The following is a 25,187-nucleotide window of genomic DNA, read 5'->3' on the forward strand; positions in this document are numbered from 1 at the left end:
GCATGGCGTCTAGTCAAGGCAAATTTAGAGGTGAACATGAATCAGTTTGACTCGGTTAGGTAGAATTTGAAACTTACCCTGTGTAAGGATTGGTTCCAGGTTTCTAATAAAATCATTGGTTCTAAATCGTCTTTGATTTATCCATTAAAATGTTTAAACTTGATTTTCAATAATGATAATATATAATTTAAAACTTATCATTACGATTTAACTTTTATAAACATTACTTTTTACATTAGTTATTATACATATTCAAATATTAAATTAAAGAAAAAATTATCAATTCACTTAAGTGGTTCAATGGTCCAGTGAGACCATTCAAATATTAAATATTAAATCTTCACATCTATAAAGTATTTTAAGATTTATTTCAAGGCAAGATCAGCTCCGAAGCTAATTCCACCAAGACAATCAAGATCAATTCTCCATTCGGGTCTGGGTAGAACCAATCCATTTGCTCAACCCTACGCAATTGGGTGATCTCCTGTAGCTTAGCTTTCCCTTGTCACCTAGAAAACTATAGCCATTCCTTTGAACAAGGTCAAAATCCATGAATAAGATTATTCAAAAGACTAAACTTCTTAATTATCCTTTTGCTACAAATTTACAAGTTAATAAAATAACTCCTTGATAATAGCAAATAACAACAAAAGAAGTGAAATAACGTAGCAGATGATGATGTTTGTCGCTCAAATTTCCATCTGTAAATACCTGTATGAAACAAGTACTCTTGCACTATAAATTAACCAAAAGGGGGAAAAAAGATATGAAGGAAAGCTCTAATTTGGAACCTGCCTTTATGCATTGTTTTTTTTCCTTGTTTCATTGTTTTAAAATTCTGTGCAAAGGGGTATAAGTCATACTATTGTTTAAATCCAGATTCATGATGATGGAAAATAACAGAATAAGAAGGTTATATACAACAGTTGGTGAAGACCACATTCAATCTTCAGTCACTCCAATAATCGCAATCCAATGTAGGTCTCTGCCCTTTCATGCTCCCTTCATCCTGTATTAATTTAAATGACATACTGGTAATTGTCTTCTTACTATATAAAAGTGATTTAAAGAAAGAGTAGGTATTGATGACTATCAGTTTGTATCATGAAAAACTATGAGAGAGAGAGAGAGAGAACCACCTCGGTAACTATAGATTTGGATGGGGACCATACTAGAATTTGTCTATCATTACTGCCTGTGTACAATTCCTGCAATAAGGACTGAAAATATATCTTCATTCAATACATATGATGTACAAAAACAAACTGATGTTCCAAAAGTTGGACCCTTTTACATGGTTTGATCCTACCTATCATGAACGCAGTGAATATATTACAGGTCAACTAGTCCTGGATGATTTCCCTAAATTTTAGTTAGCTGAGTCCTGTAATAGTATTAATAACATAAACATACATGTACTTTTGGTTCCCTTCTGTTTTCTTTTTCCAAGATTTCGCAGTAAACTTTCACCATATATGTCACAGTAACTCGTGTCAGAAAAAAATTAACAGGCATTTAATGCTTAAAATATTATAAATTACTATACAGAAAAATGTAATGCTCAAGTATGAATGTCACATTAATCTTTTCTGCCTCACGGTTACTATTGATTAATAGATACAGGGGTAAATTGGGCCGTGCCACGGCCCAGCACGAGTGTATGGGCCGATGGGCCGTGCCAGGCTTGGGGTTTCAGGTCAGCAGGCCGGGTCAACACGGCCCACACTGTTGTGCCATGCCACCTGTGGCCCAGCCCGGCCCATATATATATATAATATAATATAAATTATAATTATATAATAATATATAGTACATAATATATTAATAAAATAAACAAAATTTCAATTTTATTATAGTATTTTATTTAATTATTGTATATATAAGCAATTGTATACATCAAAATTCATATAAAATTAAAATTAATTTTTTTTCAATTTTTTTTAAATAAATAACTTTGGCCTGGTCTAGCCCAAGGCTCAGCCCACGTTCCAGCCCAGCCCGGGCTCACGCGGGCTCGGGCTCGGGCCGTGTCGGGCCAACCCCCCAAAATATCCCAGGGATGGAAGCACGACCCATGGGCTGGTCCCAGCACAACCTGTTTTACACTTTTATCATAGTTTTTAAGGCGCCAAGGCAAGGCTAGGTGATAGGAGGGCGCCTTGCCGCCTAGTAACCTAGGTGGGCACCTAGGCGATGGATTTTTTTTAAGTAAAACCATATATCCTAGGGTAGTTTCCTAGGTTCCATAACCATCTTTCCTTAATAATTATCCATAATTTTCATAAGAGAAGTATAAATTTCATCTTTAAGTATCGAAAATCAACATTTTATGAGAAGAAAAGGAACAAATGAAAGAAAATTCAAAAAATATAGGGGCTGAACCCCTACTTTTGTTATAGGAAAAGAAGAAAAGAAAAGGTGGAAGAAGATTTGTAAGAAGAAAATGTGTTGTTTAAACAAAATTTTAAGTTCTTCCCTTGCTTCTCAGGTTCTGAAATCTTTGAGGATTCAATCAAGGATCAAAACTTCGATATGATACGCCCCGTATCGGGTGTATTGTATTGTATCTTTGGCGCCCCAATACACATGTTTACAGGTAGGTGTTTTCGGGAACCCATTTTTTAAAATAATATATATTTAAAAATGAAATTGAAAACCAAAGAAATAAAAGAATAGGGGGAGTATCGTTATAAGTAATGTTATATCTCTACTGATACATAGAGGTGTATCGATACTTTGAACCATGGGTTCAATACAACAGTTAGCAATGTTTGTGTTGATTAAACCCTAACAAATAAGAAAATAATAAAAAGAAATTAGTACATAAACACATAAAATGAGTATTCTATTTTAATTATGGCTATTTTATAATTATAATGTCAAAAAATTAAAATATAAAAGTATTTTATAACATAGTGCACAAAACTATTTGGCAACTGGGCGAGGCAAGACTCCTAGGGCGCCTTGTCGCCTCTTGACAACTATGACCTCTATTAATAGATCCCTTGCAATAATACATATTGACATTGCTAAAGACGTATTTTAACTAGGAGTGCAAATCAGATTTAAAGAATTTCACCTGTATTATGGACTGGAGCCCATTCAAAATTTAACAAATGCTCAACCCAGGCCCACACAAGTAGCACTCCTAATTTTATATTTCTCTCACTTCAGTTTATATTTTTGTTGAAATCAAGTATATCTTTTTATACAGAAGGTGTGCAACATGGAATGAATCAATCTGGGAAATCTGTGAATAAATACATTGTGCATTTTCATACAGACCACATTCTTACCAGTTTCTAACATTTTCAGATTGACTAAATTCTGAAATTAAAGGTATCTGAGATAAATACCTGATCCTGTGAACTAAACCAACAACAGTTCACATATTCATAGTGGCCACGAAATGTTGAAGATGTCTGACCAGTCCACATATCAAATGCCTAAGAGATTCTCAAAATATGTAAAAGTTTAACCAAAAGTAACTCAGCTTCCTAAGAGTAGTAGATTTCCAGACAATTAAAAGGCTACGAGGAAGGGAATTATTACCTTGACAGCACTCATGCATGGAACAAACACAAGGGATGAATTCTGAGTGATTGCAAGCTGTAATGCCTTGCTAGTTTGTAGGCGTACAGTTTCGAAGTTCACAAGTGTGTTACAACCAGAGTCAATATCCCATAACCTTAATCTTGAATCAGAGCCTGAAATTCACAAGCCAGGAGTGAGAATGTTCATGAGTTGGTTCTTAAATTGTGACATTTCTAAAATTCACAAGCCAGGCGTACAGTTTCAGAGTTCACAATTGTGACATTTCTTTGATAAGGTTAGTTGACTAACTAAATACATAAAGGAGACATTTAACCTAGGTTCAATCAGGCTGGAAAGCATTTAAGAACAAGACGACTCAAGGTAAAATATTAAAGGCAACAAAACAATGGCCGCAGATCTTATCTATGGGGATGGGAGTAACTTTTAGATGGTTGATGGTTCCCACCTACAAGATTGACCCACACATCAACCAACTAGATGACATCATGACAATAAACCACAATAGAACTCGTTATTGGACCCTTTCAATATTACGTCTGATCATCCAGACAATGAGAAAACTTATCAGACATATCAGAGTTGATCAAGTTGATTTTTGGTCTAGGACGTCCCACCTGATAAAAGCTGTCCTTGCATGTTCCCTTATACCATTAGGAGGAATATCTTCAGCATTTGCATATTGGAACCCCTTTTACTAAAGTTCTTCCACCACATTAGAAGCTTTTGCCCAGATAATTGGATAAATCAACAGGTTCTTTTTCATCATCAACTAGATCAATGAGGGCCATTACTTGTAAGGGTGAACAATCGGTTTATTTGGTCAAAAAAATGAACTGAATAAACTTAAATTTTTAAAACTGAAGTTTTAAATGGAAAACCGAACTGAAACCAAAATAATGGAAAACTGAAATAACTGAAACTGAAATTTCCAGTTTGGATTTTCGGTTAAAACTAAATTTCATTAATATATTAACATATTAACATATATATTATACAATATATATAAACATTATATATTTTAATATATAATATAATATACATATATATTGTGTATAAATAATAAACTTTGATTAATTAACTCAGGTTTTTTGGTTAACCAAATTTTCAAACCTGAAAACTGAAACAACCGAAACCAAAATTCTCAATTTGTTTTTTCGGTTTTAACTGAACAATGCTTACCCCTAATTGCTTGGTGCAATGGTAAAACTTTGGGCTAATGTGTGAAAACATGGGTTCGAGTTTCAGGATGGCCACTTGGTGCTGAAGGTCAGGTCCTTATCCAGTACACCCCTTCTGAGACCCCAGATAGCTGGGACAGGCAATGGGTAATTGCAGAAAAGTAAAGACATCTGTTAGCGTAGGGGTATTTCTGTCTTTATACTTAGATTAAGGTTGCTGGTCTGTAATATTGTGTTGGAATCAGTGCACCTTACTTAAATAAGGGCACATATGTCTTTTCCATTAATTTTAATAATAAAAGCACATGTCTCGCCGAATGGGAGTTATGTTCTTTGACTTCTAGTTTGAACCAGATTTTCTTCTTTTCTCTCTCTCTCTCTCTCTCTCTCTCTCTCTCTTTCTTCCACCTTTCTACCTCAGAGCCACTTGAATCTGCCTAGATTTCTGTCTGCCTAGATTTCTATTCTCTGTGCACCCTATCTAGGGTTTCTCTTGATTTTCCTGCATTCAACTGGAGATAAGGGAAAGGGCTGAAAAGGAGTGATCGCCCTCTCCCCTTGGAGGTTTCTATGCCTCCAGTTGTGTCTTGTGTGGTCGGTTGCTGTGGTTTCTAAGATCGCCCTCCCTTAATCGATGAAGAGAAGAGGGCCGATCTGTGTGGTACAGTGACTGTCTTGTGTGGACTGATTTTCTGCTCGTGTGGTTGTTCCTTCAGTGATAAGGTAAGAGATTTCTGTGCATGATTTCTGTTGTGGATCAAATAGGAAGTATGTTTCAGATCATGTGCTAGGGTTTATGCTGTTTTTGTGTATTTCGAAATAAGAGTTGTGATCATATAGTGGTGAGATTTTAGGTAGCCGTAGGAGTAGGGTTTGTGGTGTAAAGAGTGTACTTTTCAGCAACAACAAGTGCTGAAATCAGTGTGACGAGTGTGATCTAGTCGTGTGCAGTGTGCAGAATTCAGTGGTAATAGAATTCAGCAAGTGTACAGAATCGGTGATAACAGAATGGGAGATAACAGTGATTGTAAACCTAATGTGATGGTGCCTACAGACTACCTGAATGTTCAGATGACCTCCATTAAACTAAATGGAGAAAGTTATGTGCCTTGGGCTAAATCTGTCGAAGTCTTTCTGAAGGCAAAGAAGAAGGTAAAACATATAAGAGAGGAGAAACCCTCCACTGACTCTCACGAGTATGAAGACTGGGAGCAAGAGGATGCTCAGATCATCACATGGTTATGGAGTAGTATGGAACCTAGGATTAGTGTGAACTTCATGTTTCTTGACACTACCAAAGATGTGTGGGACCATGCGAAGAAATTGTATTCAGGTCAGGACAATACAACCAGAGTGTATCAATTGTATTAGGAGTACTTTAATCTACAACAGGGCAATCAAAGTCTTGAGGAGTACTATGCCAGTATGAGAAACATACGTAATGAGTTGAATGTCTATCACCCTCTCACTTCTGATGTCAAGATTCAACAACAACAGAGAGAACAACTTGATGTGACTGAAATCTGAATATGAACCAATATGGGCTCAAATACTAGGAGGATCAGCTCTCCCCTCTTTAGAAGAGGTATTTGCTAGACTCCGGAGGACTTCTATCGGATCTACTGAGAACTCTAATATCTCAGATAGGTCTGCCATTGTTGTGTCGAGAGGTCGTGGTGCTAGAGGTGGAGCTCGGGGAGCTCAGTCTAGCCGTGGTGGTAGTAGTGGTCCGGTGTATGGCCGAAGTGGCAATGGTGGGCCTACTTATAATCGTGGTGGTGGTCGTGCTGGGGGCAAAGATTCAGGGGGAGTCCGTGGTAGAGGACGTCGCTCAGGCCCAAGGAGGTGCACTCATTGTGGTATGGATGGACATACCATTAACTATTGTTATGATCTACATGGTCCACCCTCAACCTGGGCTAATCATGCCGTGACTAGTGACACCAGTTCCAACTTTAGACAGGAGAATCATTCATCTGATCAAATAACTCCTACATCCATAGATGGTCCCGTGAAGGAAATGGTGAGTGTTCCCAGTGATGAATATGAGAGGTTTATCCAATCACAACAGAACACGACGACTTTCACTCACTCAGGTATGGCTTGTTTGGCATCCACACCCAATCCCTGGATCATTGACTCTGGAGCCTCCGATCACATGACTGGAACTCCAGGTGTGTTTTCTTCCCTATCTCATTGCTCAACATCACAATCTGTCACCCTTGCTCATGGTTCCACATCCTCAATTTGTGGTGTTGGTAATGTTGATCTAGACCCTGTATCCCTCTCCTCAATTTTGTATGTTCCTAAATTGCCTTTTAATCTTATGCCTGTTAGTAAGCTGACCAAATTACTTAACTGCTCACTACTTTTTATCCCTCTTTGTGTGTTTTTAAGGATCTCAAGACGGGGATGAAGATTGGTGGAGGGCATGAAGCTGGTGGACTGTATTATCTTGACAGTTGTGGAAGAACTTCAACAGCTCCCTAGTCATCCCTTTCTCCTCTCCAGTGGCACTGCCGATTTGGTCATCCGTCGCTAAAAGTCTTGAAGTCTTTAGTTTCATCTTTGAGTCAACTTTCTGTTTTGGATTGTGAGTCGTGTCAGTTTGGGAAACACCATCGTGTTCCCTTTAGTTCTAGGGTTGATAGCCGTGTATCGAGTCATTTTTCTTTGATTCACTCCGATGTTTGGGGTCCTTATAAAGTGATGTCATATAATGGATATAGATATTTTGTCATTTTTGTAGATGACTTTTCAAGGATGACGTGGCTCTATCTAATGAAAGAAAGAAGTGACTTGTTTACCATTTTTCAGAAATTTTATGCTGAGATTCGTAATCAATTTGGTATTCACATTAAAGTTTTCCGTTCTGATAATGGCCGTGAATATTTATCCTCATCATTTCAAGAATGCCTGGACCAACACAACATTATACATCAGACCTCATGTACCTACACCCCACAACAAAATGGGGTGGCTGAGAGAAAGAATCGCCATCTCTTGGAAATAACACGATCCCTCATGCATCACATGAATGTTCCCAAACCCTTTTAGAGTGATGCGGTGCTTACCTCTTGTTTTCTGATTAATCGGATGCCCACGTTCGTCCTTGATGGTCATTCTCCGTTTACGATCTTGTTTCCCACATTGTCTCCATTCCCTCTTACGCCTAGGGTATTTGGATGTGTCTGCTTCGTCCATAATCTGGGTCCCAGGAACGACAAGTTCGATGCCCGTTCTCTCAAGTGCATCTTCCTTGGCTATTCTCGGACCCAGAAAGGGTATAAGTGTTACCATCCTAGTTCTCGATGGTCCTTTGTGTGTGCTGATGTCACTTTCTTTGAGTCTACTCTGCTCTTTTTGGGGTCCAGTGATGCTTCTTCCTCCTCATCACCTCCTCCTCTTCCACTTCCCGTTGCCGACCCTCTTCCCCTTGTTCCAGCTGTGACCAAATCCTTGCCTCTGGTGCCACCACCTGTTGAACGCCCACCTATCCGTCATGTATATACACATCGCCCACGTGTACCAACTACTACTCCTTCGGCTACATCTCCGTCGACAGATCTGGCTCCAGACCCGAACCCAGCATCTGAGCTTGATCTTCCCATTGCCTTGTGGAAAGGTAAACGCACTTGCACCCTTCATCCTATTTCTAATTATGTTTCACTTACTCACCTTTCTACCTCCCATCGCCAATTTGTCACCTTGTTGCCATCAGTTGTTGTCCCTAAGGATGTCCAGGAAGCCCTTGCCTCTCCAGGGTGGTGCCGTGCGATGGAAGAAGAACTTTCAGCCCTTCATCATAATCATACTTGGGACCTCACCATTCTTTCTCCTAGGAAGCAAGCTGTTGGTTGTAAATGGGTTTATACAATTAAGTATCTGCCTGATGGTAGTGTTGAACGCCTGAAAGTGCGATTGGTTGCAAAAGGGTACTCCCAAACTTATGGTATTGACTACACAGAGACCTTCTCACCAGTTGCTAAGATAGGGTTAGTTCATGTTGTAATCTCTCTTGTAGCTATGTATGATTGGCCGCTATATCAACTTGATATCAAGAATGCCTTTTTGCATGGTGACTTACTCGAGGAGGTCTACATGGAGCAACCTCTAGGGTTTGTTGCTCAGGGGGAGGATGGTAAGGTGTGCAGATTAAGGAAGGCTATATATGGGCTTAAATAGTCTCCTCGAGCATGGTTTGGTAGGTTCAGTGAGGTAGTAAAGAAGTTTGGTATGAAACAGTGCCAAGTTGATCATTCTGTATTCAATCATGACTCTCCGGGAGGAAAAATACTGTTGGTGGTGTATGTAGATGATATTGTTATTACCGTGAGTGATAACATGGGTATTGACAAGTTAAAGACTTATCTACAGGATCATTTTCAGACAAAGGATCTTGGTAAACTGAAATATTTCTTGGGGATAGAGGTGGCAAGATCTAAGTATGGTATTAATCTGTGCCAGAGGAAATATGTGATTGATTTGCTAGAAGAAACAGGCTTGTTGGGTGCTAAACCAACTGAAACACCTATGGACACAAATACTAGGCTAAGTAGTGATATGGGTGAAGTGTTTGAAGACCCTGGCAGATAACGACGGCGTAGGTAAACTGAACTACCTAACCATTACTAGGCCAGACATCTCATTTGCAGTTAGTGTGGTGAGTCAGTTCATGTAGAAACCTCTGGTTCCTCATTGGAGTGCAGTTCTAAGAATTGTGAGGTATTTAAAAGGGGCTCCAAATCGCGGTTTGATATACAAAAGTGGCGGAAAACTTGAAATAGAAGGGTATTCTGATGCTGACTGGGCCGGTTCTATGTCTGATAGGCGGTCTACCACAAGCTATTGCACTTTCCTAGGAGGTAACCTGGTGACATGGAAAAGTAAGAAGCAGACAATCGTGGAAAGAAGTAGTGCAGAAGCAGAATATAGGGCTATGGCGCATACTGCTTGTGAATTAGTGTGGCTAAGGAACCTTCTACAGGAAGTAGGGTACAACATCAATACTCCAATGAAGCTCTATTGTGACAATCAGGCTGTAGTTCATATTTCTTCGAATCCGGTGTTTCATGAAAGAACCAAGCACATTGAGGTTGACTGTCACTTTGTGAGGGAGAAGGTGCTGAATGGAGAGCTAGACACTGCATATGTTAATACAAGAAACCAGTGGGCAGACTTATTTACAAAAGGCTTGAGTCGGGGAAGAGTGGACTACATATATAACAAGCTGGGAGTATATGATATATACTCACCAGCTTGAGGGGGAGTGTTAGCGTAGGGGTATTTCTGTCTTTATACTTAGATTAAGGTTGTTGATCTGTAATATTGTGTTGGAACCAGTGCTCCTTACTTAAATAAAGGCACATATGTCTTTTCCATTAATTTTAATAACAAAAGCACATGTCTAGCCGAATGGGAGTTATGTTCTTTGACTTCCAGTTCGAACCAGATTTTCTTCTTTTCTCTCTCTCTTCCTTCCACCTTTCTACCTCTCTCTACGTGACTGATCTCAGACAAACAGAACTCCAAGGCAGGCCGAATCATAACATCTCTACCTTCAAAGAGATGAAGAAACAGTTCCAAGCACTAGTACACAGTCTAGATCATAAACAAGAGAATACAAATTTAACCCTGGCCTAGAGCACCCCAGGACAGATTTTTCCACCCCTGTTCATCTATAGTAAGATTATAGATAACAAAGACCTAGCCTCTGTAATCCTTGGCTGATCTTGGGATCTATCTGAATAGGTTTTCATTGCAGATGCCAAAGACCTAGCCTCTGTAATGGTGTGTCTGAACCAAGGACCATCTTCTAATGATGGAATCATTTCAACCACTTGTAAGCCTATTTCCACCACCACCTGATCTATGTCCAAAGCAAACACAATCAACAGAAAATTCTTAACTAATAAAGTATAAGAATTCTAGAATCCTGAACTAGTATCAATAATTACTGATTATTGCCGAAAAACTAAAACTGTACCCGCACTTAACAAATACATGCCATCTCCAGTAACTCTAAGCCCAGTAACAGCACCATAATGAGCAGTTGCACGATCATGACTAGATAACATCCCTGGATGTAGTCTTTGCCTGGTTTGACATGAAACTCTAGAAAAGCTTGGTGAATGCTTTGTGCCATTACCATAAGCTATCTTCCTGTTTGGCGTCTTGGTTTTTACACAAGAATACTGGGCTGAAGGAACAGATTTGGTTGCTGATCCCTGAGTAAGAAAGAATGCCAAATGATAGGATTGATTAAAGAGCACAACGATTTAATGTTACAAGTTGTTTACTTGAAAAATAATGTCAACAGAAGCAACTTAAATCATGAAAAGTTCCAAAATTGAAGAGAAGAAAAAGTAATAAAAGAATGTATCCATGATGTTTTAAAGTTGGAATAAAATTTATGGGCAAGAATGGAGAGGAGAAAGTTTTGATGCCCAGATAAGAGCAAGAACAAAGTACTTGGTCATGATAAAAGAAAGAGGAAAATAAGCCCAGCTCCAAATAGGTTACTAATATTATCAGCTTGTTTAAATTAGTATGTTATATAATCAAGGTTCAAAATACCGATACAGTCCAATACGCTGGTAGGGGCGTATCTGACTGTATCGATGCTCGAATCCTTTTTTTCTAGTTTTTTTTTTCTAACCTGGTTCAGAGGGGTCAGTTTAAGGCCCCGTCTACCTCCTGAACCGGGTTAGACCCCGAAACACCCCCTGTAGGAGCATATCGGGAAGCCCACAATACGATACATATCAGCCAATGCTGTCTGATACGTATCAAAATTTTGAACCTTGGTTATAATCAAACATAAATGCATATGCACTAAAGCTCGAGCAACAAACACACACTTTTTTCTTTTTTTTTTTTTGATTGAAAACAGTAACTTTCATTAGAACAGTTGATACACAGACAGTCAACCACTCCTAGCATGAGTGGTGGTGACCCCAAAAGTATTACATGATTTACAACACAACCCAAAATAAGTTTTCCCTGAGGGTCCCCTGGTTTGCCAAAGTATCAGCCACAGCATTGGCTGACCTCCTTGTCCACTTGAAGATTACTCCAGCTAACCTTGCTAAGCAAAAAATCTTCCTCATTTGCTGTCCATACCCCCAAGCTTTTTGTCTGCAGCCATCCTATTAACAGTTTAGAGTCTCCCTCCACCTCAAAATTTTGAAATCCCCACTGCTTGATCAGCCTCAAACCTTGAAGTAGGGCCAAAGTATAGTGCTGTCAATCTGCCTTCCCCATCCCTGAATCTTCCACACCTTGATTGGACTTGCTTGGAATCTGAAGAAGCTTGCTGGACGGAAAGGACTTTTGGAGAAGAGGAGATAAGAAAGGCAGTTTTCTCAATGAACAAATCGGAGTGAGATTGCTAGGAGATTTCTAGACCACTTTAAATCCATCTATAGAAGACCTTTGATCGATAGAGTGGATATAGACAAGTTTCAAAGTATCGGAAACGCAAGGTGTATCAGAAAGACAATTTTAAGAGACGTATCGGGATACACTTTGGATACATATGGATACGGACAAAAAATCAAGATACGCATAAATATGGTAAAAAATTCAAATAAATCTTAAAAATATATTACTAACTATATTTACAAATTTTATGATTGTATATAAGTAATTTAAATGTAAAAAACCATAATTTAATGGTTTATATAAAGTGTGACATATCAGGGCACAATTAGTAACCGTTGAAAAAATGATGGAATAATTAAAATGTAAAAAAAACAAAAAAAAAACTAAAATGTGAATGTCAATTTTCATAAACCAATATAATTAATCTTAATATAAATTAGTATATAAATTTTAATAATTAATTCTAGCATTTATTAATAAAAACTTGTCACACATTAAGAAAAGTGAAAATTTACTTAAAATTAAAAATACATATAATCATAGCAAACAAATATGTATGGCTGGCAAACTTGTGGTTGTTAAAACTTACAATTAAGTGACCAAGGTTCGAATCTTGCTATAGCTAAAATTTGAAGTTTTTACACTAACAAAACAAAATTAATGATAGGGGATCATTAATTAAAGGAATTAATGAGAGAATTTGAATTAGGTGCTAAAATTCAAATTTAAATTTTAAATTTGCCTTGGAGTAATTGACTAATTAATGAAAGAGAAATTAGACTTAAATAAACAACATTAGTGAGAGATTTGATATTAAATGTGAATTAACGAATAACGATACATATCCGAACTGTATCGGACTGTTTTGGGCCCGTATCGACCGATATAAATTCGAAACAGTTTGATACGGGCTCGTATCGGCCGATACATACGAAAAGAAATGGAACGAATGATTTATATACGTCCCGTGTATCGGATTCTTGTCGGAATGATACATATTGACCGATACATTGCGATATTTTGAACCTTGGATATAGAGGACCTTGATTGAACTTGCTTGGAATCTGAAGAAGCTTGCTGGATGGAAGGGAATTTTGAAGAAGAGGAGATAAGAAAGGCAGTTTTCTCAATGAACAAATCGGAGTGAGATTGTTAGGAGATTCCTAGACCACTTTAAATCCATCTATAAAAGACCTTTGATTGACAGAGTGGATATAGAGGACCTTGATCGGACTTGCCTGGAATTTGAAGAAGCTTGTTGGATGGAAAGGAATTTTGAAGAAGAAGAGATAAGAAAGGCAGTTTTCTCAATGAACAAATCTAAAGCCTCTGGGCCTGACAGTTTCACTATGGTCTTCTATCAGGATTGTTGGGAAATTGTGAAACATGATCTAGTTGAGGTGTTCATTGAATTTGCAGAAAAGGGTTTCATTAGTCCAGGGATAAATGCTACCTTTTTAGCTCTTGTCCCAAAAAAAGCCTAATGCTTGCCATCCTAGGGACTTTAGAGCAATCAGCTTAGTGACCATCTTGTACAAGATTATTGCCAAGGTCCTTTCCACAAGGCTAAAAACAGTTCTTCCTACATGAATTAGTTGGTAGCAAGGGGCATCTGTAAAAGGGAGACAAATAGCTGACCAAATCCTCATTGCGAATGAGTGTGTGGAAGAAATGAAAAGATCTAGGAAAAAAGGCTTTGCATGTAAGTTGGACCTTGAGAAAGCTTATGGTTTGGTGGATTGGGCATTCTTAATTGAGGTACTGAAATCGTGTGGATTTAGGGATAGATGGTGTAATTGAATTTTTGGATGTATTAAGACTTGACATTACTCGATTCTGGTAAATGGGATTGTGAGAGACTTCTTTCCAGCTCGTAGAGGTTTGAGGCAGGGAGGCCCTCTTTCACCTTTCCTCCTTACCCTAATTGTGGATGTCTTGAGTAGAATTATAAATAAGGCTGAAAGGGAGAATAGAATTAGTGGCTGGAAGGTTGGAAGGGATATGTTACTGATTACTCACTTATAGTTTGCAAATGATATTATAATCTTCTGTGAAGGGGGAGATCAACTTTTGGCAAGGAATCTAAAGGACTTGGTGAGGAATTTTGAACTTGTCTCCAATCTTAAAATTAATCTTGAGAAGAGTTGTATTGCAGGACTTAATATGGGAGAAGGAGACCTTATAGTTGTTGCAAGTGTCCTAGATTGACCCATCTCAAGGTGGCCTTTGACATACTTAGGGATTCCCCTAGGTGCAAACCCTAGAGAGAGTAGGTTGTTGAGTCCAATCTTTGAGAGGTGTACCAAGAGACTAGCAACCTAGAAAAGGAATTACATCTCACTTAGGGGTAGGATTACTCTGATTAAGTCTACTCTTGCCAATCTGCCAATCTACTACTTGTCGGTCTTTAGAATCCCTTAAAAGGAAATAAATAAGATAGAGAAACTGATGAGGGATTTTTTGTGGGAATCGGGAGAAGGTAAGAAAGACCACTTGGTTAACTAGGAGACTGTGAGTAGAAGTCTAGAGGCGAGACGACTGGGAATTGGGAATGTGGATAAAAAGAATTTGGCATTACTAGGGAAATAGTTATGGAGATGGCCACGGGAACAGAACAAACTCTAGCATAAGGTGGTAGCCAATATTCATGGTAGGTTGGGGAATGGCTGGGATGCAGGTGTTTCAAACCGGGCTACATTAGCGTCTATATGGAAGGCAATTCATGGAATTTCGCTCACTCTTCTCTAGTTTGACAAGTATGATGCTTGTTCAGGGGATACTATTAAATTTTGGGAGAATATTTGGATTGGGTCTCATCCTCTAAAGGATCTCTTCCCATCCCTATACTCAGTTTCTTTGTACAAAAATGAATGTATCTCTAAAATCATTGTTCACCCAGTGGATCATAACTGGGATTTTGTTTTTTGTAGAGGATTAAGGGATGATGAAATGGGGGCTTGTCTGGACTTGCTTCAAATACTTCAACATGTGTGTTTTCATCCTGATAAGTCAGACAAGCATGTTTGGGTCCCTCACCCTAAGGGTCTGTTTTCTTGTGCTTCCTTTTTCAAGTCTCTTTGTAATCCTTTGCCCTCTCCTTTGGTTCCCTTAAGAGAGTTCTGGCGCAAACCCGCTCCCTCGAAAATAAGAGCTTTTTTGTTGGGAAGTAATTCATGGGAAAATTAATACTTTAGAAATGCTACAGAAGAGGAGACCCAATTTATGTCTCTCCCCAAACTGGTGTGCTTTGTGCAGATCTGATAACGAGAGTTGCTATCATTGACTGATTTCTTGCTCTTTTTCTGTAGATATAGGGAGTTGTTTTTTTTTCTTTGTTTGGATGCAAGTGGTCCTTACCAGCGGAGGTTAATTTGTTGTTTGATCCTTATATGTTTACATGGCCAAAAAAGAGGGGAAGAATAATGTGGTGTGTTAGAGCAGCCTTGGTTTGGACCATTTGGGAAGAGAGGAATGCAAGAGTCTTCTTTGATAAGGAAAGAAGCAAGGAAGAAATAAAGGATTGTGTGATGGTTAGAGTGATCCATTGGATCAAATATTTGGACCAATTTTCTCAAATTTCTCACGACTTAAGGAGGAACTGGGAAGGTGTTGCAACAAGCTCTTTTAGAAAGGAAAGAATAAATGTTGCATGGCTTCCCTCACCTCAGGACTATGTAAAACTGAACTTTGATGGGTGTAGCAGGGGGAATCCAGGACCTGCTAATATAGGGAGAGTTGTGAGAAACATGGAAGGCAAATTAATAGCCTTGTTTTCTGGTCCACTGGGGTATGGGGATTCTCTCAAGTTAGAATTTTTTGCAGCCTTACACAACTTGCAAATGATCTGAACATAACCAATTTGGTGATTGAAGGGGACTCAAAATTGGCGGTGGGTTAGTTAAAGGATCCAGAATCTGTGATATAGTGCTACAGGGATGAATTAAAAAGGATTTTATGGATCACCAAGAATATGAATCTGATGATACAATGGGTTAGGAGATCGGCAAACGGATTAGTTGATACTCTAGCCAAGCAAGGGGTGAATACACAATCTTTGTTTTGGGCTCACTTGTAATTTCTCTGTTTTGTTTATAGAGAGGTAGCATCTTGTGCCTCTCTAAGGGATGCTTGTAATGATTATGTTTTCAAAATTAATGAAATCTAACTTCACTTATCAAAAAGTAAAAATTTGGACAAAAATGGAGGAACTGGATTAAAGCCTGTGTCATGTCTCCAATTCTGTTCTAATTAATAGGCAAGTGGCAGGATTCTTTGAGAGCGCTATAGGTACTAGACAAGGGAACCCTCTCTCCCCTTTGTTATTCATTTGTCTCATGGAAGTGCTCTTTCAATTCAATAAGTTGGCTGTCTCTGGAGGCTTATGGGATGATTTTGAAATCTCTCCAGGTGGGGAAAAAGAGCCCAGATTTCCTACTCACTTTTCCTACCCACTCTCTACCCTCCATGAATTGCAGCCACACATCTCTCAATTCGTAATAGAGATGTGTGGCTCCAATTCATGGCAGGTAGAGAGTGGGTAGGAAAAGTGAGTAGGAAATCCCGACTGGGGGAAAAAGTGCACCTTCTCCAATTTGCTGATAATACCGTGTGTTGTGTTTTATTGATGCTGCCCCTAATCAATTGGAAGTGATGTTTGGTATATCCTTTGCTGGTTTCGAGTTGTATCAGGTCTCAAGGTGAATCTAGGGAAGAGTGTAGTCTTTCCTGTGGGTCATGTTGACAATGTGGAGGTTTTGGCTAAGGTGCTGGCTTGTGAAGTGAATCACCTTCCTAGAAAATATTTGGGGCTCCCTCTTGGAGCAAAATATAACTCTACTTCTGTTTGAGATCCTGTAATTGAGTGGATCGAAAAGAAGTTAGCTTCTTGGAAGGCAAAGTACCTCTCCTCGGGAGGCAGAATGACACTTGTAAAGAGCACCCTCTCAAACCACCCTACTTTCTTTCTCTCTTTCCCATCCCTTCCGAGGTGGCAAAGAAATTGGAATCCCTTCAGAGAAATTTCCTGGTGGGGTGGGGGATCAGCTTTCTTGCTTAATCATCCTTGTAGTTCTTTTAGTGCTGGTCTGTTTGGAAACATAAAGATGGTACATCCTTAATCTCTCCCTCTTAATAAAATTTTTTCTCCTTACCCATAAAAAAATGAACAATGACATAATTTTGTACCAGTTGTAGCAATTTTTCAAATACAAAACATCTCAAAATGCACATCTGACCTGACTCAAACCTAACTCAACAAACCAGCTTAACTTACAAGTTTTAGTTGCGACCTTGGGTTATGCTTGGATAGGAAAGTTCACTGCAAGGGGTGGAGCCATTTAAAAGAACTAGGTAACCAGAGAATGACAACAAATATTATATAATGTTTGTTTCTGGGAATAATGCAAACAATTAAAGTTTGATCTAGCATCTTGCACTGTACGTGAAATGACTACTTGATTTTGAATCTAACAATGCTCATACACATTCAATTTATTTATTTATTTTTTATCTTGTCCAATAACTTAAACCAAGCATAATATAGCATAGCCCTATTGAAGCAACAGATGAGTTGTACTCAAGTAAACTAGAGTTGAATTAGGCTCAGGTTATAAGCTGGCCATCCAATTCTTGGTACTGTGCATGGGTTGGCTACAAAACCCATAGAGTTACATCCGAAAGAAATACTACTAAAAATATATCTTTCCCTTCATTTTTTTATGTTGTGTACGTTGAATAGATAGATAGATAGATAGATAGATAGATAGATAGATAGATAGAGAGATAGATAGATAGATAGAGAGAGAGAGAGAGAGAGAGAGAGAGAGAGAGAGAGAGAGAGCTTACTCTTGTAGATGAGTGATCAAGGAGTTGTGGCCGTCTTCCTAGCTGAGAGTGGGACTGATCTAAGACAAGAAAACACCCTGCACGTCTGATGTCCCAGAAACGTATTGCCCCATCACATCCCCCAGTTATCAAAACCCACTCATTAGAAGTAGACCATTCCACTGTCATTACACCATCTGCAATTGCAGGCATGATAGAATATAGAAGCAAAAATTTATGCCAATCCTAAAAGTATGACTACAAGGACCTTTCTTCATTCTTACATTAAGCAAGTTCTGAACAAATTAGAATAATGAAACAACTGATTCAAGACATGTGAATAATGAAGGTGATTCTTGTGGTCATTCAATTTCTGAAAAAATGAGTGTGAAGGATATTGAGATACATCTTTTAAAAAAAATGTAAGATTAGTAGGAAGATTAATAAGACTGTCAGGCATGAAAATTTAGGCCTCATCTAGGCTTGAGAATATTAAAATTTTTAAGCACATCTTTAAGGGAAAAAATATCAATGCTGATAGAAATATGAACAGAAAAAGGAATGTTTTGGTAGAAACAGAAAAAGGAATTAAGGCCCACAACAATTTATTATTTACCACGGTGTCCTGATAATGTGTGAGTAAATGCCCCTGAAGAAATGTCACATAGGCGAACTTGAACATCTTCAGTTCCAGCAGCAATTAGCATGTGAGATGTGGCTACTGAAGACATAGCTGTCCTGTACACCTTTCCAGGCATTTTAAAATTCATGACCACCTAATGACATAATGCAATGCATCCAATAAAAATCATAAATCAAGACCCAAGCTCGAGGAAAGAGAACTATGGAAAATGCATACCCGTAGAGTATTTGTATCCCAAACATTGATGTAATGATCAAATGAACCTGTGATGAATAGTCCTGTGTCAACAGGATACCAAATGGCTGAGGATACAGCATATTTGTGGCCATGCTCATGTTGTTTGTCAACAATAAATAAGCACCGGTGATTTGCAACAAGACCACCTCCTTCATAATCTGTGGTATGTTGGACATCATAAACAGCAGCTGAACCATCAGCTGCACCGGATAATAGATACCTTCCCTCTGTCAAATCAACCTAACCTCATGGTATAGATAGGCGATCAGACAAATAACATAAGAAATGAAAAAGTCTATATCAAAAGGAGTGCTCAATACATGTGCAGGCCAAAGCATGTATTCAAGTAGCCAAGCATGACACCTGGATATGTGAATTTACAGAAAACATAACTTACAGTCTGAAAGCCTAGTGGTATTTGTTTGCAAATACTAGGGTCCTAGATTGATAAACTCAACCTTCAATTATATTGTTTTTTTTTAACCAAAAAATGTCTATTATTTTGGGCTCTTACATGCTAATATGAATACTATATGAAGATCTAAGGATTTCAAAAAGAAAAAAAAAAGTTGCATCTATATGGATGATCAACACCAGAGGAATTGACTAATCATGCACTTTTTTTTTTGACAAGTAACAAATCATTAAAATTTATTAAAAATCATAAAGATATGCATCGTTACAAGCATCCCACAGGGAGGCGTGAGATGCAGCCTCACTATTAGAACAGAGCTAGTACAGATTTACAATTGCGCCCAATACAACTGATCCCTAATCGCCCCTTGCTTAGCTAATGAATCAGCCAAAGCATTAGCCCTATTGACTTATTTTTTGTCCCAAGGGTTTCCTAACAAGATTTCAAATCACCTCTATTGACTTTCTAGAACACCAAAAAGACATAAGACCTGCAATAATTTCTTACTTCTAAGGTTATGGATTATGATGCAGGATAGAAAGGTAATTGCCAACTTGGTTCTAGGATTTCTTCCAGCAACCAGCTAAAGTAATTTTGGCAGAAATTAGTGAATTCTAATGCAAATAATGGGAATAAAAGGGAATGGCTGAATGGATTCTTGATGTTGATGAATGGAGTAGCATGTGGGAGTTTTAAAAGTTTGAGAGGAATAAGACAAGGCGATCCCTTGTTTCCTTTTCTATTCATTTATGTCATGGAAGCTCTAAATAAGTTGGTGAAAAGGGATGTGTTGGGAGGTCTCTTAGAAGGTTTTGTAGTAGAAGAGAGGGTGGAAGTTCCTTTATTATAATATGTCGATGACACTTTATTATTCTGCAAAGCATCATATGAGCAGCTCAAAAACCTAATGGCAATACTACTGTGGTTTGAAGTGGTCTAAGGCTTACATGTAAACACACATAAAAGTGGATTGATAGCTGTGAAGCGATGTAAAATTTGGAGCAGTAGGCAGAAGAGTGGGGATATAAAATAGGAAAATTGCCTTAAAATACCTAGGAATTCTGTTGGGAGCCAGACAACTGGAAAACAATTTGAAAACCAATTGTGGACAGGATGGTTAAGAGACTAGCCGCATATTAAGCTAAATACTTATCCAAGAGTAGCAAGTTGATTCTGCTGAAAAGCATACTTTCTTCTCTACCCATGTATTTGTTCTCAATGTATTTACTTGGATAATAAGGGGAATTCAAGCTAAATACAGAACAAGAAAATGAGGATGGGATCCAGGAGACTCAAGCCAATCATAAGGATGCTCAGTTTGGAAAGGGATAGAAAAGGCATAAAGCCATTTTATGAAAGAGTAAGATGGTGGGAAATGGCCAAAAAATGACATTTTGGAGTGACTGCCGGTGTGGAAACAGCCCCCTAATGGAGACCTACCCTCCCTATTTGAATTAGCAACAGATAAAGAAGCAGGATGGCAGAGTATATGCAAGAGCAAGATGGAAACATTGAATGCAACCTGCAATTCCAGAGAAATTTAAATGATTGGGAGGTGGAACCATTGCTGGACATGATGCAGAGATTGTATAATACACAGGTGATAGCTCACACCTAGAAAAGCCCTTCTAGAGTTGCCACAACACTAATAAGAAAGGGATCCCTTCTAGGGCTGGATAATACTGTGAGATTCATTCATGGCCTTGAAATTCAAATCATGCCTTCTAGATGTACAGTTCGCTTTAAAGATGTGAAGTCCTTCTAATTCAGGATCTTCGAGTATCACATGGTTCTCTCAATTGTTGCATTCAAATGGGTGCCTAGATGTGCCAACAGCTTGGCTGATGCCTTAGCCAAATCTGGTGCTGTCAAGGAAATTCTGGAATGGGATGAACCAGGGTTGTCCCCCCTCTCTCATAATGATGAATAACTGACACATGAGAAAAGCTACACTCATTGGGACTGTTAGCCTCAGCTAACAATAACATAAATCATACAAGACAGGAAACAGTAAAATAGCAGAATAATCCCCTGTCTCTGTTATGTGCCCATTAGTGGGCCCACAGGTTGGGGGTCAGTTGGGTTGGTTGCTGTAAATCCCATCAATAGTAATAGGAGGTCAGTTGTTGTAAACAAACAAGTGAAGTTAGTGAGAAGGGATCTTTGGCTCATCGTTATGGGTTTGAGTGACTGTGTCAGTTATAGAGTCCATAGAGTTATGGTGTGCCACGTAGGTGAAGTAGTGTGTGTGTGTGTGTGTGAGTAGTGGGTCATGAGAAGTAGAAGATCAGTAGAAGTCTTGAGTCTTGATACAATCCTGTTTAAGTTACTTTGAAAACTATTATTGAAGATTATTCCCTTATCCATTGGGATTTTTATTTGGAGGTCTCTCGTTTCCCTTGAAGTAGACAAAGCTGCTGTTATGTCCTACTGGGAACGTAATAACTGGTATCAGAGACAGCAATGAATCCTGGTTATGAATGCCGGATTTCACAACTAGAAAGGAAAGTCAGGGGTCAGTTGAGTTGATAGTTGTAAATAAGTAGTCAGGGTGGAATGGGTCTTTGGCATGTTCTTAGGCCTGTAGCTAGTAGTTTGTTGAATCAGTTATTGTGTTATGGGTTAGCAGAGTGGTAGTGGGGCACATGTGTAGGTGCCTTTATTATATTATCTTGTAAGTTCATTTTCAAAAATTATCCATTGAAGAATATAATTTTCATTGCAATTTTGCAATCAGAGGTCTCTCGTCTCCCTTGAAGCAGACGAACTGCTGTTATGCCCTACTGGGAATGCAACACTCTCTTTGTTCTCTGCTCGAAAGGTCGTTGCCCACCGAACATTGGTACTGGTTATCTGGGGTCTTGGGAGTGATGGGCTGGATATGAACCTAACCTCTGGCATTTTTGCACTATGGTTAATAAGTCCTTTAACTGCCAATTTTTTTGTTGCATTATTAAACATTTTCAGAGCTAAAGATATTGCGTAACTGATCAATAAAGTCAAAGATATTGTGTAGCTAATGAGTAAATCCCCTGGTCAGATAAACGAAAAACAAAAGTGAAAGGAAGAAAAGGTCCAAGCTGAAAGAATAGTCTCACATTATCTTTTTTGTTTTTTTTTTTCCTTTCAGTTACATTTTCATAATACTCAATCTCAATAATTGCAATTCTTTTGTATGATGATTCAATATGATGACAAACTCGGCCACTTCAGCCGTGAACAGAAAATTCAGGGAAGCAATCAATCAAACAAATAACAGAATAGAAGAAAAGACGCACCACGCTCGTTGCACAAATGGGATTTATTCAGGTAAAGTAGGAAGTAAACATGCAACCAGACTACCACACGACATACAGGTAAATGATATCCACTAAACTTGGCTTATTACCTCTTCTACAAAGCTCAATTCTGACGACTTGCCTTAATTTCCAAAGGATTCTAGATACCATAAATAGTTAAGATGTTCTTTCCATGGTAGATAAAAAATCCACCATTCTGTAACTGGGTAGGTGATGTCCAATTTCGTACTTTAAAATGTGCACCATTGTATTTTTCAGTCTATTGTACTCACCTAATTTCTTCCTGCTTTTTAACTCCCACAGAAAGAAACTATCAGTTCAGCCAGAGACAGGAAGGACTACACATCATTTTGTTATGTCTCCCTCATACTCAACGAAAACATCACAATTAAAAAAATAGAGAAAGAAGACTAAGAATAGAAAAGAAAAGAAAGAAACGAGCTGCTGGAGCAAAAGACAGTAAGCAAAACATAGTTAATTTCGAACTAACAAATTGGAATCACCAAAACTAGAATAACTACGCCAACGCAGAAACAGTTTTAAAAAATACGTAGGCCACCAAAGAGAAAGGCATCGAAAGTAAGGATTATTTTTCTTGTTGCTACAGCCCACAGGAACCAAGGGAATAATGATGGAGAGAGAGAATCGAACAGCGGGGAGAGGAGGAACCTCGAGAGTATTAATGGCGCCTCTATGGGGGGAGATGATCTCCTTGTGATTGGAGAGCTCGAGAGAGGCGATGCGATCTGACCTAACGCGATTGGCAAATGAACAAGGACGGAGTTTACCCGATTGTCTATCCCAAAACTCCTTCCACATTTCCGGCGCATCTTCTCGGAAATCTGACCCAAATCTGACGGTACCGGCAAACTCAACGGATATATGTACGAGAACAGCGAGAGACTATCAGAACGAGATCCGGACGCGTATACATTACAATGTCATTCTTGTTTTCGGTATAACACATTTTCGATTCAGATAATCGTGTATAGCTGGACCATAGGAATGAGATCTAGACGCGTGGCATGCTACGAAGATCAGGACCCACAAATTGATGACATGATATCTGGACACGTGTCTCCAGATATGTTTCATAAGTTGATTTGAAATCAGTTGCAGACGACGAAGATGGCAGTGATTTACATCGTGGGATGTATATTACAGTCAATGATTCTTATATTCAGATACGAACAAAAAATGTATAGATGGTTGTACATCGTGGGAGATATCAATAATATGCTTTGAAAATCTTAGATACGAACAAAAAATGTATATAAATATATTAATACTTTGTAATTTGTGTCTAGTGTCTTGTTCTTCGAAATTTAAAACATGATAATTCAGTGGCATTTGAAAAAGATGCTTGTACTTCAAGTGTCATTTAATTTTTTTATCAATTATTTAAACACCGATAAAAAATAAACATTTTTTAAATTGTTTGCTTCTTTTATTCAAGAAAGTTGGGGTTATGTCTCAACGAATATTTTTGTGGCCCCAACTTTCTTGAATAAAAGAGGTAAGGATTTGGGATTGTTCATTTTTTTTTATCAACGTTTAGATGGTTGATAAAGAAAATTAAATGATACTCGAAAGGCATTTATGTCTTTTCAAATGCCACTGGTTAACGGTAAGTATTAGATTGGCACATTTTGAAAGTTCGAGGTAATGAACTATCACATTTTAAAGTTCGGGGACCAAAGTGGCACTAGGCTCAAAGTACAAGGTACTAATCATGAATTTTTCCTTATATTTAAAGTCAAAATAGCCATAATTAATATATAAATACATGCCAATTGTATATTATAATGCTATATGTGAAGAAATATATTATAATTAATATAGTGGGATACATAGAAACCATACAATTTTATTGATAATGTATCAGCCAAGAGTGCTGGAACATATTATATTCCTTTTTACAAATTAATACATGCACAAAGTTGTTATTATTATATTATTTTCTATTGAAGTTCAACTCACAAAACATATATAACTATTATATCTGAATTATTATCAATTATTTCCTATTTTACTATTTCTAATTTTTAACATTAACAAAAAGTTCAATTAAAATTAATTCTGGTCAACAATATTTTTTATAATTTTAACTTAAAATATGTCAAATATAGTATAATTTCTAAGATACATGTCATATGCAAATTGATAATTTTTAATTACTAAAATAATTATTCCATTAATAATATTTTTACTTATATTATTTTTATGAAATAAAATAATTAATTTTTATATGAAGGAAGATTAGCAGATTTGACATTCAATTTTATATTATATTGTCAAATTTTTGTATATAACATTTTTATTTTTGTAAATGATATTTTTATTTTATAAATAATAAATATGTTGCTATTTAATGCAAATTAAAATATTAATTAAATTTTAAAATATACATCATGTTCAAATTTTTACAAAATCTCAAATGTACAATGAGGAAACATTAAATTTGAGCTCGGATGGGGGGACGTAGGTCATAGGAGCATTGCACATTTATGCTATCTATATTTTGTCAAAAAAAAGAAGGTAACCATTGAGCAATGGGCCGAGGGAGAAGAGAGTTTGAGAAACCTCTTCAAATGTTGAAAAAGCCTATGAAATGACAAAAATGAAGCATTGACCCCATCTAATAGAAATCATTT

At 37.7% G+C, this 25,187-nt stretch overlaps 1 protein-coding gene across 2 annotated transcripts; it reads right to left on the reverse strand.

Moving 5' to 3' along the window:
• Positions 1-780: 780 nt before the first annotated feature.
• LOC148877397 (WD repeat-containing protein ATCSA-1-like) lies at positions 781-23,681 on the reverse strand. 2 transcript variants are annotated; one of them, XM_088986409.1, is made up of 9 exons: positions 23,203-23,681; positions 18,799-19,059; positions 18,556-18,715; positions 17,961-18,136; positions 10,720-10,960; positions 3,553-3,707; positions 3,357-3,446; positions 1,140-1,208; positions 781-1,009 (listed from the first exon to the last, which is right to left on the reverse strand). In XM_088986409.1, exons 1-9 carry the CDS (start codon positions 23,350-23,352, stop codon positions 950-952), a joined length of 1,362 nt encoding a protein of 453 aa, XP_088842535.1. In that variant the 5' UTR covers positions 23,353-23,681; the 3' UTR covers positions 781-949. The 2 variants fall into 2 exon arrangements, with proteins under 2 accessions (XP_088842535.1, XP_088842525.1); XM_088986399.1 differs by having other exon boundaries at positions 1,140-1,220; positions 23,203-23,493.
• Positions 23,682-25,187: the final 1,506 nt, after the last annotated feature.

Source organism: Nelumbo lutea, chromosome 1, assembly GCF_056320005.1.
Source record: "Nelumbo lutea isolate HS-2025 chromosome 1, American lotus-T2T, whole genome shotgun sequence".
In the NCBI taxonomy this organism is placed as follows: domain Eukaryota; kingdom Viridiplantae; phylum Streptophyta; class Magnoliopsida; order Proteales; family Nelumbonaceae; genus Nelumbo; species Nelumbo lutea.